Source organism: Haplochromis burtoni, unplaced genomic scaffold (assembly GCF_018398535.1).
Source record: "Haplochromis burtoni strain Fernald_Lab_line unplaced genomic scaffold, NCSU_Asbu1 Contig_30, whole genome shotgun sequence".
Classification (NCBI taxonomy): domain Eukaryota; kingdom Metazoa; phylum Chordata; class Actinopteri; order Cichliformes; family Cichlidae; genus Haplochromis; species Haplochromis burtoni.
In genome coordinates this window covers 234,905-248,790 of record NW_024582391.1, presented here as the reverse complement: position 1 = coordinate 248,790, position 13,886 = coordinate 234,905, and the positions used below count along the sequence as shown (strand labels likewise).

Here is a 13,886-nt window from a genome sequence, read left to right as displayed (position 1 = left end):
ACCAGGTCTTCATCTATTTGAGATTGTTCTCCTGAGGAAAGACAATAAAAACAAAGCACAGATATAAATATCACACACGTAACTTATTACAGTTGTATAATATTGTTATATCATTTAGTAACATTACTGCATGCTATATTATCATGGCATTTGATGGCTCACCTGGTCTTGCTCCACAATCGGTGTTCCCCTTATTCTCATGCAAAGCTCTGTAGTGCCTAAGCATGGATGAGGTGTTGTTGTTATAGCCCAGCTCCCTGGCACATAACAAACACTTCACCTTGTACAAAAGTCAAGACAGCTTAACATAAATTGTATTGCACCATCAGTATCATGAAAATACATCTTCTATAGAAATTTACATACCTTGTTGGGAGTAATAAGATCAAATGTTCCCACACAGGGGAGGACATCCTCCTCTTCTTCGTAGCTGGCTCCATTCTCTCCTGACTTTCTCTCCTCACTCTCATAAACCTCCAAACTCTCACTAATGGCAACTCTCCATCAAACACCTACATTTTGAATGAAGTCTGCGGGGTTTATATCGCTGTCATAGCTCGCGGCAAAGTTTGAACCACTTCCTGAACCAATCACGTGGTACAGCCGGGCAGCGAGGCTTCGTACGTCATCATTTTTAGCTCCTCCCATAAATGAAGCAACGCAAGCCGAGTAACGCGAATCACTGAACTCTGCTCATTAAAGAGCAACAAAGGCACATTTTTGTTTATGGTCGAAACGGTTCCTGCTGCCTGGAATAAACTGTATGTAGCTACAACCCGGGCCTGTAGGAGAGTCAAACATAAGATGATAATAATGATAAATATATGATATATGAAAGCTCTTTGAAGTAACCATGCACCGATCCGACTTTTTGCATTTCCGGTACCATAGCTTGGCTTTAGATATGTGTTGATGATGCTGCCAACCTGTTATCAGACTTCAATGACTGAGCGGTCCTCATGGAGGACAGGACTGAGATCTGTTACTGTAACGACAGCAGGCTCCACTCAAACCTTCTTTTACTAACACTCTCAAATTAAACGGAACTAGTCGGGATCCAAGTTAAATGAATGAGTTTTACTAAACAAACAGGCAACAGAATTCCAGTCAGTAAAACGATCTACTTTTGTTTGATTTTTACAGTAAATGTAAATTTCTCCTTCTGTGTTAAATCAAAGTATTTCATAACCACAGAACTTAAACTCTGCTGTAACGTGATGTGCACCTCCCTGCACCCGAGACTAGGTTTGCACTGAATTAGATCCAGTACTGTACGTAAAGATCCCCTATGTTAGAGAGAAGACCCCAGCAATCCCCTCTGAGCAAGCACTGGGCCCTTATGGGGAGGAAGAGTCTGTCTTTTAATGGGAAGAAACCACAGCAAGGCTCGCAGGGAGGGGGATGTGTTGGGGACAAGGACAAAACAGAAACAAGAGAAGACAGAAGTTATTGACATTGGGGTGGCTGTGGCTCAGGTGGCAGAGCAGGTCAGCCGCTAATCAGAAGGTCAGTGGTTTGATCCCAGGCTGCCTCCTGGCTGCATGCCAAATATCCTTGGGCAAGATACTAACCCCGTGTTTGCCTACTGGTGGTGGTCAGAGGTCCCGGTGGCGCCAGTGTCCGGCAGCCTCTCCCCTGTCAGTGCGCCCCAGGGCAGCTGTGGCTACAATGTATCCCATCACTAGTGTGTGAATGGGTGGATGACTGAATGTAGTGTGAAGCGCTTTGGGGTCTTTAGGGACTAGAAAAGCGCTATACAAATGCAGAACATTTACCATTTACCATACAGCAGTGAATGCTCGCACCCTGAGCCCTGCAGCAGAAGTAAGGCTGGCTCAGGGTCATGTCTGAGCTGCAAGCTTTATCCAAAGAAAGCAAGTTTGGGTGTAATCGTAAAAGTAGAGAGAGGCTCTGAAGGCTCTGCTCCCTGATCTACTTTTAGTCTGAGAGAATTTTACATTACATTCAGAATTTAACAGGAAAACAAAGAAGAGAAGCCAGGGTGGGAAAAATCGTCTGTTTTTTCTAGCCCCTGTTTCTGCGTCTAATGTAGCATTATTCTCAGACAGGATATTTCTCGTTTCACAAAGATGATAGATATCAGCCCTGCGTGTTTAATGGGTCCACTGAAGCACATTTCCTGCTCAAAAACTGCTTTAGAAAACGTCAGTGTTAGTGGAGGTCATCCAGATTATCTGGTTTGACACTGAGGCTTTCAGGGCAGAGAACAATAACAACAATAGTACAGTTTTACAGAAGAAAATTATAGGTGTTTAGGACGTGTCTGTAGTTTAACCAGCTGTCATCTGTGGCTCCGTAGACAAAGATAACTAAGTATCAGTTTGTATATTATCATTGGTCACGATTCAAGAAAGAGACAACAGCGACACATTAAGTGTCCTCTCACATCCTGAAGAGCCTCAATACTTCCAAAAAGGTTGTGTTAAAAGGTATTTTTGCGTGGCGTGGTTGTGATGTCTATGGATGTGATGTGACAGCTCGTATCCATTTAACACCTCGAGGCTGAGACATCGGAGCGTGTTGATGTCATCCAGGCATCATTAAACCGGACTCTCCGCTCGATTTCACCGCTGCTGCCTTTGGGGAAAATTTATTTCACTGAAAAAAATATGACTTGCTGTCCTTGTTTATGTTTTAGTTTTGCTGAGTGGAGTTCTGGTATTTTATTAGTCTGTTGGGTCTTTTTTTTTTTAGTGTCTGATGTGATGGCTGGAGTTTGGTAACCAGTAAAAATTCAACATTTTTAATTGAATTTTCTTTCTAATGGAAACAAACAAAGTAAAAAGGCACACATACAACTATTTACAGTGAGGTGTTTTTAATGCAGTTAATTAAAAACCAGCTGATGTGAAGCTTTGCTGTGTTATTAAATCTGTTTCGTTTCGTTTGCAGTGTTCACCAGATCAAAGAGCAGCTTCAGAAATAATCTGATTGACTAAAAATTCCTACAGATTGATTAATAAATGGAAAAATAACAAATGTGTGTGGAAATACTCGAGTCAAAGTTGTGTCATATTTGTTTAGTGATGGTTTGTATGGAGATGCATGCATGAGGAGCGATGTGAGGAGAATGCAGCAGTTCACAGTGTGGATGATCTGCTTCACAGGCCAACGCTTCCTGCAGGAGCATGGTGGAACAGACAGCAACTGCTTGCTGTGGAGAGCCTGTGGGCATTCACGCTCCAGGCTACTCTGCCATGCCTGGAAGAGCAGCTCTGGGACCAGGTTCCTGATCTTCCACATGCATCTGCAGCGGTATGTTACTGCATTACACAGCTCCTGCAGGGAATATGATGAAGCTCCCAACAAGACACGAGCACACAAAGTGCCAAATGTTCACAGTTCTAATATTCTAGAGTGTTCCTGCTGTGTCCTCTGTATGACAGCGTGTCCGCTGGCCTCTGACAGGTGGAGTTTCTCTGTCAGACACAGGAGCCTGTGTGCTGTGATGCTCCTGTGCAACTTGGAGACAACAGGGAGAACATAGTGATGTTGCAAGTTCTCAGTAGGCAGTGTGGAGAAGATGGGGTGGGAATTATCCACCTCAGGGGTTCATATCATTTCAATCATTGTTATATTTTATTGTGATGCATTGCACATTATAGATATATATATATATATGTCACTATGATACAGTACATAACAAAAAGCCATTTGACGTTAACATCTTCTTTGTCTTGTTTTTCGTTTGATAGTCGCCACTGTCAGAAATATTTTCTTTTCCCGAGATCTGATGTGTTTTCTTAGTGTTGCTTTCATTTTTTGAGCAGTATATTTCTGTATCCATGTCTTGACCCACTCCTAAATACATCTCAAAGGATGTTGTACTAGATAGGATGTAAAAGAAGGCCACCGTGTATGAATGTATGAACCCCAAACATGTTTCATTGTGTCAGGAGCATAGAAGTTATCAGAAAAGACTAACAAGCTTGGTAATTAGGCTGCATCCATAAACTGCATTGTATTGTACTGATGTGTGTCTGTATAGATATAATTTATAAATATATGTGGTAATTGGTTTAAACGAACAGGAGGGGAAGAGAGAGAGAGAGAGAGCCAGGAAGCGAGCAGCCTTCATTGCCAACCCGGAAACGGGCAAAGTGATTGGTTGAAGTGTTCCATAGGGGAAGTGATTGGTGTCCTCCAGGTCACTTTGAAGGATGCTGAGGAGGTGATCAAGGCAGCTTGCTCAGCATCTGTTCCAGGCATATGTTAGGTCTACAAATGTTGCCCAGAGCTTCTTCAGCATGTATGGAAGACCTTAAAGATGACTTGATGGGAAGGTCAGCAACCAGTGGAGGAGGTTTAGATTCCCAAAGAGAGGAACTCATCCAGTTTGGGCAATATTGCTGTTGAGTGTTGGAAGGAGGATGTTTTTAAGCACTGTATTATGAAAACTGAATTTTTCCAAGAACAACTATATCAACCCCTTTATTGAGAAGGGTGGGATTCCTGGTTGTGTATGAAGTTGATTAGGGGGTGGTTCTCGTACACCAAGAGTCAGATTAAAATGCTAAATCTATTCAAATGTTCAAAAAGGTCCAATCAGTGAAGTTAAAGGATGGATGATAGCTTATATTAAAGCTGCTGTGCCCCTTCCTTCCAAAGTATAGTAACACTTGTTACCAGGGGGAAACCACACCCCTGACTTTGAGAAACACCAGGCACTAAACATCCTTAGTTCAGCTGTAAAGTTGGACATCAGAAGATGGAGGACCTGCAGAGCTGCTCTCCAGGGTGGCCGTTAGAGCAAGCGTGTTTGTTTGGCACTTCTGTCTCATTTTTGAGCCCTTGAGGTTGAACCAACACTTAGTTAAACACTGACACTATAGAATAAAGTCTTTTTTTTTTCCTTTTTGAAGGGGATATAGGGAAATGTAACTTCTTTTGTAGATCATGATTAAACTAATTGTAATTTTTTTTTCTATAATGTTAGAGCTGCTGGCCTATTTCCATTGGTGAGGAACATTTACATGACACACACACACCTGTGTATTCATGTAATCATCTAAAGATCAACTGTCCACAGCACGCTCCGCATGACTGGCTGAAGTTCCACACACCCGTTGTCAGACCCTTATTCCTGTTTTCTCCTTGTTTTTAGAGACCTGCGGGACTTTGGGTGGAGGAACAGGGGTGGTGCGACCTCAGCAGTGAGGTTTCTACCTTCCCTGAACCGTCTCATCTTTCTCTGAGACCGTCACAGATCCCAGATCCTGTCGGGCTCAGCTCCTCCCCGGAGGACCCCACAGCACACACCAGCGCGGTGCCAGAGCCACCTGTCAGAGGCCCGTGCTCCCACAGCATGGAGAGCTCCACTCACTCTCCTCAAACCCTCAGCAAAACACGGCGGCCGTCCCTGCACAGCTGGGTGGAGGCGCTGCCATCACCAGGATTTTCCAGTGCTGGGAAGGAGGAGGGGAGGAAAGCGACTGGACCAGTCAGTAGGAAGCTTCCAACATACTGGGTGAAGGTATCTGACAGAGTTCCTCTGCAGAATGAGGTCGAAGCTAAAAAGGAAGAGGAGGTGCAAGGGTGCGGCAAAAAAGATGGAGGAAGAGGAGCAGATGGAGGAGCAGGAGGAGGACTGCAGAGTTGTCCCATGTGTCTCCAAGTGTTCCCTGCTGGGTAAGAACTGATCGGGTGCTTTTCTTTCTTCATTCACATCAGCATAGGGACTTTTTTCCTTTGTGCGTTGTTGCTGATTTTTATTAATTTATTTTTTAATGATTCTTTATGACATCAGATGGCATCCAGCTGAAGCTGGTCACCAGTTAGATGTTTTCAGTGTGTGTAGCTCTTGTTAGTTAAATGGATAACGACAAGTAAACAAACTAGTTTAAGTTTTAGAGTCGGGGTGTCAAACTCAAATACACAATGGGCCAAAATTCAAAACTGGACCAAAGTCGCGGGCTAACGTTAATATTTATTGAAATATATTTATTCCTCCAGATATAAGAATGAATCTTTTCTTATGGACTCAAACACGTTTTGCTGGAAAACTGAATATGGAACAAGCAAAGCTTAATACTAAACAATATATATATTAGCTGTATAATACCAGTAGGCCAGCTCTAATAGTAATTTGGTATGGCTTCGCGGGCCAAATGTAATTAGTCTGCGGGCCAAATTTGGCCCGCGGGCCAGAGTTTGACACCTATGTTCTAGAGGTTTAAAAGTGACAGCATCACAAAGCTGACTGTCCAGCCTCCAAAGGATCAACATTACCTTACAGCAGAACTTCCATATCGTTAGCTTCATAGCATAAGTGCCTAAGTCATTTTTTTGTGTTTTGTGTTTCAGACGGACAGGATGATGCAGCAGTGGTAGGGGAGTAAAGTTAGGCAAAAATCTCAATTTGACCAAAAAATGACTTAGGCACTTATGCTATGAAGCTAACGATATATGTTTTTATTGTGCAGGTCTTGCATAGCATCATCCCGTGACCTCTGCTTTCATGTCAGAATCAACATGACATAATTACATAAATATAAAAATGTTTATATGCTGTCTGAGGTGCAGTGCAGTTTCAGCACAAGGTCCAAACAAACAGTTGTCCAGATTCTGCTGCATAAGTGGTGCCCACAGATGGAGAGGTCCAGTTCACCACATCCAGTACAGTCTAGTTGTTCTTGGTTCTCCAGGTTCACCCAGATGGACTGCGATGGTCACCTGGCCCAGTGTCTGTCTGAAATGAATGTGGACATGACCTGGTAAGCTGAATCGATGCCGACGGTCTACAAGGCGCCCGGTTGCTGCTCCGGGGTCGTATCACACGGAGGACGACGGTGCAGACAGCAGCCTGTGCAGAGAACTCTGCTGACTGAGCTGCAGTGAGATGAGGAAACTTCTTCGGTGCATGAGCACACCATGTTTTCATGGCTGATTAGTCGTACTGAGTGTACACTTTACTTTAAAACTCAGTAACAGACACTGTAACCTGTGTGTCTTTTTTTTCTTGTAAAAGTAACTGTAATCTTTATTAGCTTTGAGTTCAAGATGATCCGGTCGGCTTCATTCATGACGGCATTGCAGTGCACGTACACCCACACAAGTAGAGCTGTGCTCGCAAGGTCACCCACCCTGGTATACTCTGCAGCTATCTAATGCAGTGCTACAATGTCACGTTCTTCATTTCTCTGCATTGATGGTGTGACTGCAGTGTAACACATGAGCCTGACTATTCTCATTCAGTCCTGATTCTTGCAGGTGCAAGCGGTGCTTTTACTGGACAAATGTACATGATGTATGATCCTTACTGCTCTTTTTGCATTGTGCATATGTTTTGTGGGGAACATCCAGAGTTCACCACAATAATATAAATATGGCAGTAACAGTGTGTGCAGTCTTTCATTGGTTAGGATGAGCCTTGGTTTTCCCAAAATCCCGACGGTGTTTGCCATCTCGTTACACACCTGTTTGTTATGTGGTTCCCATATAGGAAAGACCTTTTCAGTGGATACCTTATCAACATCTAGTTCCACATTTATATACATTTCTCAATTTAATTTACAAACAACATAAATTTGGTTTGGGGTAAATTCAAAGAGAACTTCTTTTTGATCACACCAACATTTATCAGTTTCTTCACTGACAACCTCCAGGAACGGCTGTATCATGTGCAACACAACAAACCTCAGTATGTCTGTCACTCTACACATGTCAGTGATACACACAGGAAACAGTCTGGGACCCAATACTGAACCTTGTGGGACACCACAGCTAATGTTCAACCACTTATGCAAACCTGCCTTTTCACAAAAGGCAGATCTTAATAAATAAATAATATAATACTCAGATTATTTGTCTAATATTAAATTATTTGTTAAATCAGGAAGGGGCAAATCATTTTTCACCGAGTGTGACTGAGCCCAGTATCGTTAGGTTCAGGGTGACTGTGCTTCTCTGCATGAACAGAGCTGAGGGCTGATCAGAGGAGCTGTATGAGCCCAAGTGTTCACTCGCATAGAAATCTGTAGCATCTGCACAGATCTTCCTGCTGTCGTCGGCACAAATAAAGGACGTAAGTGAGAGAAAAAAGGACTCTGTTCACAGAAAACCAGTTTGATTTTTAATAATTACACATATTTACAAAGATGCGATGAAGCTAAATGAAGCAGACCTGGCCAGCATTATGTAAAAGCAGAACTGTAGTTCAATAATCCTTCATGGGGTTTGAGCGGCCTTCATGTTCTGTAAGGTGGAGTCAAGAGCTTCCAGTTTATCCATTGGTCCCTTAAGGGGAAAAACAGCATCACTAATGTATCACCTGTGTGCAGGTAATAAAATACAGTCTGTGAGATGGAGTGTCGGGGTTGGAGGAGGAGGATGCTTCTTTAAATTAGAGGTGTGTATTTTCATTGTGACTGGAACTTCATTACGCCGTCTCCCTGCCTGTACAGGGCCTGCAGCTAATTGAGGCCCTGTGACTGATCAGCTAATTAATCCTATTATGAGGGTATTAAATTAGCGTGGGTCAAGTTTAATCACAAACAGCTAACTGAGAGCTTCTCCTCCCTCAGAAGAACATGTATGCAGATACACACAGCTTGCATCAGAAGCACTGAGTTGTGTTGGAGACATGAATGTGTGCTCACTGATGTCCCAGCATTAAAACATCAAAGCTTCAGTTAGGTACTGATATGTTGCTTGCTGTGTATAAAAGGAGGCAGTATACAGACTTAAAGTGTCCTGAAAACTTCATTATATAGTAAAGACAAACTCATGGCTTCGTACTGGTTTTATAGCTGTTGTGCACCAGCAGCTGCATGATGGAGGGCATGAATTATAATAGTGACCTAATCCTCCAACCCCTGACTAACACTCATCCAGAACATTCCAGCTGAGACTGGGAATGACCCACTTTTCTTTCTTTAGCGCCCCAGCAGTTGTCTCAGGGCACTTTTTTTACAGTATCTCTAGTACTGTAGGCATAGTCCTCAACAATCAGATGATCCTCTATAAACAGAGCTTGGCAACAGTAGGGAGGAAGAACGCCTGTTTAATGGGAACAGACCTCTGCCAGAACCAGGCTCAGGGAGGGCGGCCTTTGCTGAGACTGACTGGGCGTCGAGAGAAACTCCAAAGTAACACACCTGGAATTTAACCCAAAAAAGCTTTGTTCCCCCACACAGGGAAGACCCACTAATGTCTGTGAACACCACGGAAAAGCTCTCATGGCTTTTCTGCTGTTCTCCCATTTCATTTAGACTTGCAAACAGATTTCCAGCTGTCGTTGCAGCAGGTCACTGTAGACATGGAACCACACAGTGAGCACATAAAGGAAACGGTGACCAGTTTCCCCCAGCAGGTCACACAGATGGTCACGCAGCAGCACCTGGTGAGGAGGAACCCAAAGCTGCATTTACTGTGGAAGCTGAAGCCAACGTCTGACAGCAGGCATGGGCCAAGTCTGTCTGCTGCTCCTCACCTATGTGACGATAACGCGGACCTTCACTGGGAAATATTACAATTACACATGTGTAAGGAAAGAGGTCAGGTCTCCTCCCAGCTGCTTGTGTCAATTACACATTCACAGGAAATGTTGATTATTTGAACGATTCGTTAAAAATAAGAAGGTTTGTTTGTGTGTGGGGACTGAGGCAGCTTAGCGAGCTCCATACGCTGGACGAGAGTTCGGACATACCCTGGCAGAGTTTCAGCTGCGTTACCTGCTGCAGCCGTAACAGGTGAACAGATAGAGGTGCAGTCAGAGACACGGGAAATCATTTGATCTTTGAGGCACTTCTTAAATAAAAAGTTGTCACCCCCTTGTTTGTGAAAACAACAGAACACAAAGAAAAGTTTGTGGTTATGGAGGAACATGTGCCGCTTGCATCAATAAAAGGCATCATCAATTTTGGATTCACTAGCTACATCATAATACACAATAACAACATTTTCTCCTTTGTCATTGTACATTCTTGTGTGTGTGAGGCATGGCCCCCCTACCAAGATAGAAAAAAAAAAAAGAAGAATAAAAAAATTGCACATAAAATTATTTAAAGTTGTTCCGCAGAGCCGTCGTATTCATCCAGGGCGTGAGATGGGCTGAAACGTGTTGATGGTGGCAGGCACAGAATGAAACGCTCACACAGCCAGTCCTGCTCTGACACGAGGATGGACTGACAGGGACAACAGGACCAAACAAAGAAAAGGAGAAGACCGCATAAAGTCAGGGAATGTTCCTGTAGTCCGGCGTCCGGCTCCCCAGGGAAAAACTCTCCCTCCTCCCGTTTGCCTTGTGGACAGGTCCAGGGGGAACTTCCTCCTTGTTGTCGCCTTTCTGAGTTGAGTTGGCTTGCAAGTTTGTTTGTTTGTTTCTGTTTTTGAACAGCAGCTCGGAGGAGGACGCTGGTTTCTCCTTCATACAGACTCTTCTGTGGCTAGCAGCAGGGGGTTGATGTATTCAAATCCCTCAAACTCGGACTGGTCTATTCTCTTGATGACGTCCCTGAGGAGAGAAGGATGGAAAGAACAATTAGAGGACTTGTTTTACCACAGAGCTACTGAGAGTAAACCAGGTTTGCTCCTGGCGTCTCTCAGGTGAGCGTCACCACATCTTTTTCCAGGTTTGGAATCTAAAGGAAGTAAAATGATGTTTTTTGGAGGGGTGGGGGAATGTCCATGTTGAATTGCAGACCATTGTTTAGACCATTTTCAGGCTCTGTACCCACTGAGTTATGGTTCTGTTTTCATTTTCTTGGCAATCAGTACAGGTATCAGTAGAACGTACCTACTGATACAAATACCACTAAATTTGCTTTAAGAAAGATGATTGAAATGATAGAATGTAGCAAGGTGATTGACTCAGTAATTCAGAAAGTGTAGCTCTTCTGGGATTTTCCACACAATCATCTTTCTGGTTTTAGAGAATGGTTGAGGGGAAAAAAGAAAATATGAGTGAGCGGCGGTTCTCTCGGCACAAATTGTTGATGCCAGAGGTCAGAGCAGAATGCACAGACCACAGTGTATGCCCCCCTGTCAGCTAAGAACAGGAAACTGAGGCTACAGTTCACATAAGCTCACCAACACTGGACAATAGAAGATTAGAAAAACGCTGCCTAGTCTGCTGAGTCTCCATTTCTGCTACAATGGTCACAAAATGCTAATCAGCATAAAGCATGGATCCATTCTTCCTTGTAGCAGCACTTGGTGTAATGTGGTGTGGAAGACAGTTTTTTGGAACAGCTCAGATCAGCCTGAACTAGTTTAAACTGGCTTGAACCTTTCAAATGGATTCCACAATGACCAAATTTAAAATGTGTACCATGACGACTCTGTAGCATCTGTGTGATGCTATCATGTAAATATGGACCAACACATCTGAGCAATGCACAAAGAATTAGCAGAGTTGTGAGGATGAAGCGAGGTCCAAGCTGTTAATATCAAGGTTTACCTAATGAAGTGGCCTGAGCCACTTGTTGACCTTGATGCCTAAAGTTTGGCATTTGTCCATGTGCCAGCCTGTCCTATAAGGTGAAGGCTGCAGCAGGGTGGGGAGTGTGTGGACAGAAGAGTGCCCACACCAGCGTAACAGAGATCTGAAACATGCCCTGCTGTTCTTACTCTGATTGGGATAAACGTCGTGCTGCTGAAAATGCTGACGTATGACATCAGGTTTGCTTTTGGAGGATTCATTAGAAAGACTGCAGGTCTGTGGAGACACAGCAGGTTTTTAAGCTTGTTTTACTCTGAAACTTTTGCACATTTATTAGCTTCAACTGCAAACACTGTGGATCAGTGTGTGGATCAGTGTATGGATCGCTTTGATCCACAGAGCGATCCACAGTGTGTGGATCGCTCTGTGGATCAGTGTGTCCACGGCTCTTTCTGCACTCTCTCCTCTTCGTCTCCATCTGGTAACGCTTTCACGTTTTCCAAGTCAGCAAAAAGAACCATTTACATTGGTTGAACACACTGTTTGTTTTGGTCGTCTCCCAAACCTTCTCCACTCTCCTTTGTGTTTCCCCCTCTGTGGTCTTTCACTCTGCCTCCTTGTTCTCCCTGAAACTTGAAAACAAAAAAGCCCACTTTCTAAATCTAATGGCGTTATTGTTGCTTGACCTACTCCCACAGTGCGAGTCCTTCACATGAGATCAGATGGAGAGAAAATATTTGCTTCATCAATATTCCAGTCTGCACACTCAAAGACACTATAGCGTTTCATTCACTTGTCCTGGTGCTCTCTGTGGGTGGGATCTGCAAGCTATCTGACAAAGCGGTGGCCCTTAAAGTGAGACTCCCACCCACCTGGTGGAGCAGGGAGAGGACCAGTGAACGTGTCTATTGTTTTAACTTCAAAGCCCCCTGCTCCGTGTCTGCAGCGAGAAAACATCTTGGCCTTTCCCAGCAAGAGGCCTCCCCTCGGCAAGAGCTTAACCATGCCCCGCTCCCTTCCATTGGCCAACACAACCCCACACACACACACACACACACACACACACACACACACACACACACACACACACACACACACACACACACACACACACACACGAGTAAACAGCCTGTTGCTGCAGTAGGGAGAAGGCGGTAGTGTTGCTAAGGGACTGCATTTTTTTTACCCGGCTGCTCCTAATCCACAGTTTATAAAGTTCCACCTGAGATTATTCCTTCGTTAGTGGAAGAAACAAACACATAAAGCATTCAGCCAGCTCCTGATTCATCTGCACAGTGGTTTTTGTTTTTCTGACATCATCTCATGGATATCATCTTACAAGGATGGAAGATTCAAACAAACCAGCAGTGTGGAGGCTAACACAGCTCAAAAACACATCCTCTGTGGAAACGTGCAGCTGAGCCATCAGCTGATGTGGGCTGAGATCAGTGGACCAGTCTGAGCTAACGCTAACTGATGGCAATGTGCTCGTCCAGCCCAGCTGAAACAAGGGAGGTTAATAAAACATTACACATTAGGTTATTCTTCAATACTCTTCAATTCTTCAGTACTAACCTTACTAACCTCAGCTGTGAATTGCATTTTTGTGTGTTTCATTGCAGAACTGATCCAGAAATTCATATGAATGAATCGAGCCAGATTTACCATCATCACAGCACACAAACAGGTTTCACAGGAACTGAGGAGCCTCTGGGGTTCAGTTTGGCCAAAACTTGAACTCAAAGGTTTGATTAGTGCAGTGGTTCCCAAACTTTTTTTGCTAGGCCCCCCTTTGTTTTACAACAAAAATGTCCCCCCCGCACAAACACATCTTCCAACCACACACACCCATATTTTGCTCTATTGCGGTTTATTTCACACCTCAAACATTTAGTAAACAATTAAGCAAATACAAGTAATCTGCAATAAATTACAGGTAGTAATAAAATAAACTACGAACTCTTTTACGCTACGTCCACGCCTTAGCTGAGTAAGAATGTGTTGTGTTGACAGTGGTGACTTAGATAGCCACACTTCATTTTAGAAACAGCCAAATACAAACGTGTTGCTCAAGTTTATGTCTGCATCGTTTCCTCAAATTTGTCACATGTCCATCTCAGTCACAGTTGTAGCTGAACACTAAGCTAATGCACATACTTACAGGTGTACACTACCAGCTGTAATTCACACAGCTGTCTCCATTAGGGAAATGAAAGCTGCGGTGTGGCCTGGACATGTTTCCCCAACTATAAATGGAGCAGCTGAGCCATCGGTGATGTGGGCTGGCATTCAGATCAGTGGACCGCTCTGTAGTGCAGCTCTGCAAGTGCAGCTCTGTGGTGCAGCTCTGTAAGTGCAGCTCTGTAGTGCAGCTCTGTAAGTGCAGCTCTGTAAGTGCAGCTCTGTAGTGCAGCTCTGTAAGTGCAGCTCTGTAAGTGCAGCTCAGTGGACCACTGTAGTGCAGCTCTGTAAGTGCAGCTCTGTA

The 13,886-nt window shown here is 43.9% G+C and overlaps 2 protein-coding genes across 6 annotated transcripts in view; one reads left to right on the top strand and one right to left on the bottom strand.

The window, feature by feature from the left end:
- Positions 1–7,360, top strand: part of si:ch73-70k4.1 (FA core complex associated protein 20) — an 8,598-nt gene extending 1,238 nt beyond the window's left edge. Inside the window, exons 2-4 of one of the 2 annotated variants that reach the window (XM_005918393.3) lie at positions 3,129–3,276; positions 5,228–5,649; positions 6,666–7,360. In XM_005918393.3, the coding sequence (XP_005918455.1) occupies positions 3,129–3,276; positions 5,228–5,649; positions 6,666–6,738 (643 nt within the window). In that variant the 3' untranslated portion in view covers positions 6,739–7,360. Of the gene's footprint in view, positions 1–3,128; positions 3,277–5,125; positions 5,650–6,665 lie in introns of both variants that reach the window. The other variant, XM_014332428.2, reaches the window with a different exon arrangement.
- Positions 7,361–8,069: 709 nt separating this feature from the next.
- The window catches only part of prkcz (protein kinase C, zeta), a 97,615-nt gene continuing 91,798 nt past the window's right edge, over positions 8,070–13,886 (bottom strand). For all 4 annotated transcript variants that reach the window (XM_005918389.3, XM_042219239.1, XM_005918392.2 and 1 more), the window contains one exon: positions 8,070–10,474. In XM_005918389.3, the coding sequence (XP_005918451.1) occupies positions 10,387–10,474 (88 nt within the window). In that variant the 3' untranslated portion in view covers positions 8,070–10,386. The remainder of the gene's footprint in view (positions 10,475–13,886) is intronic.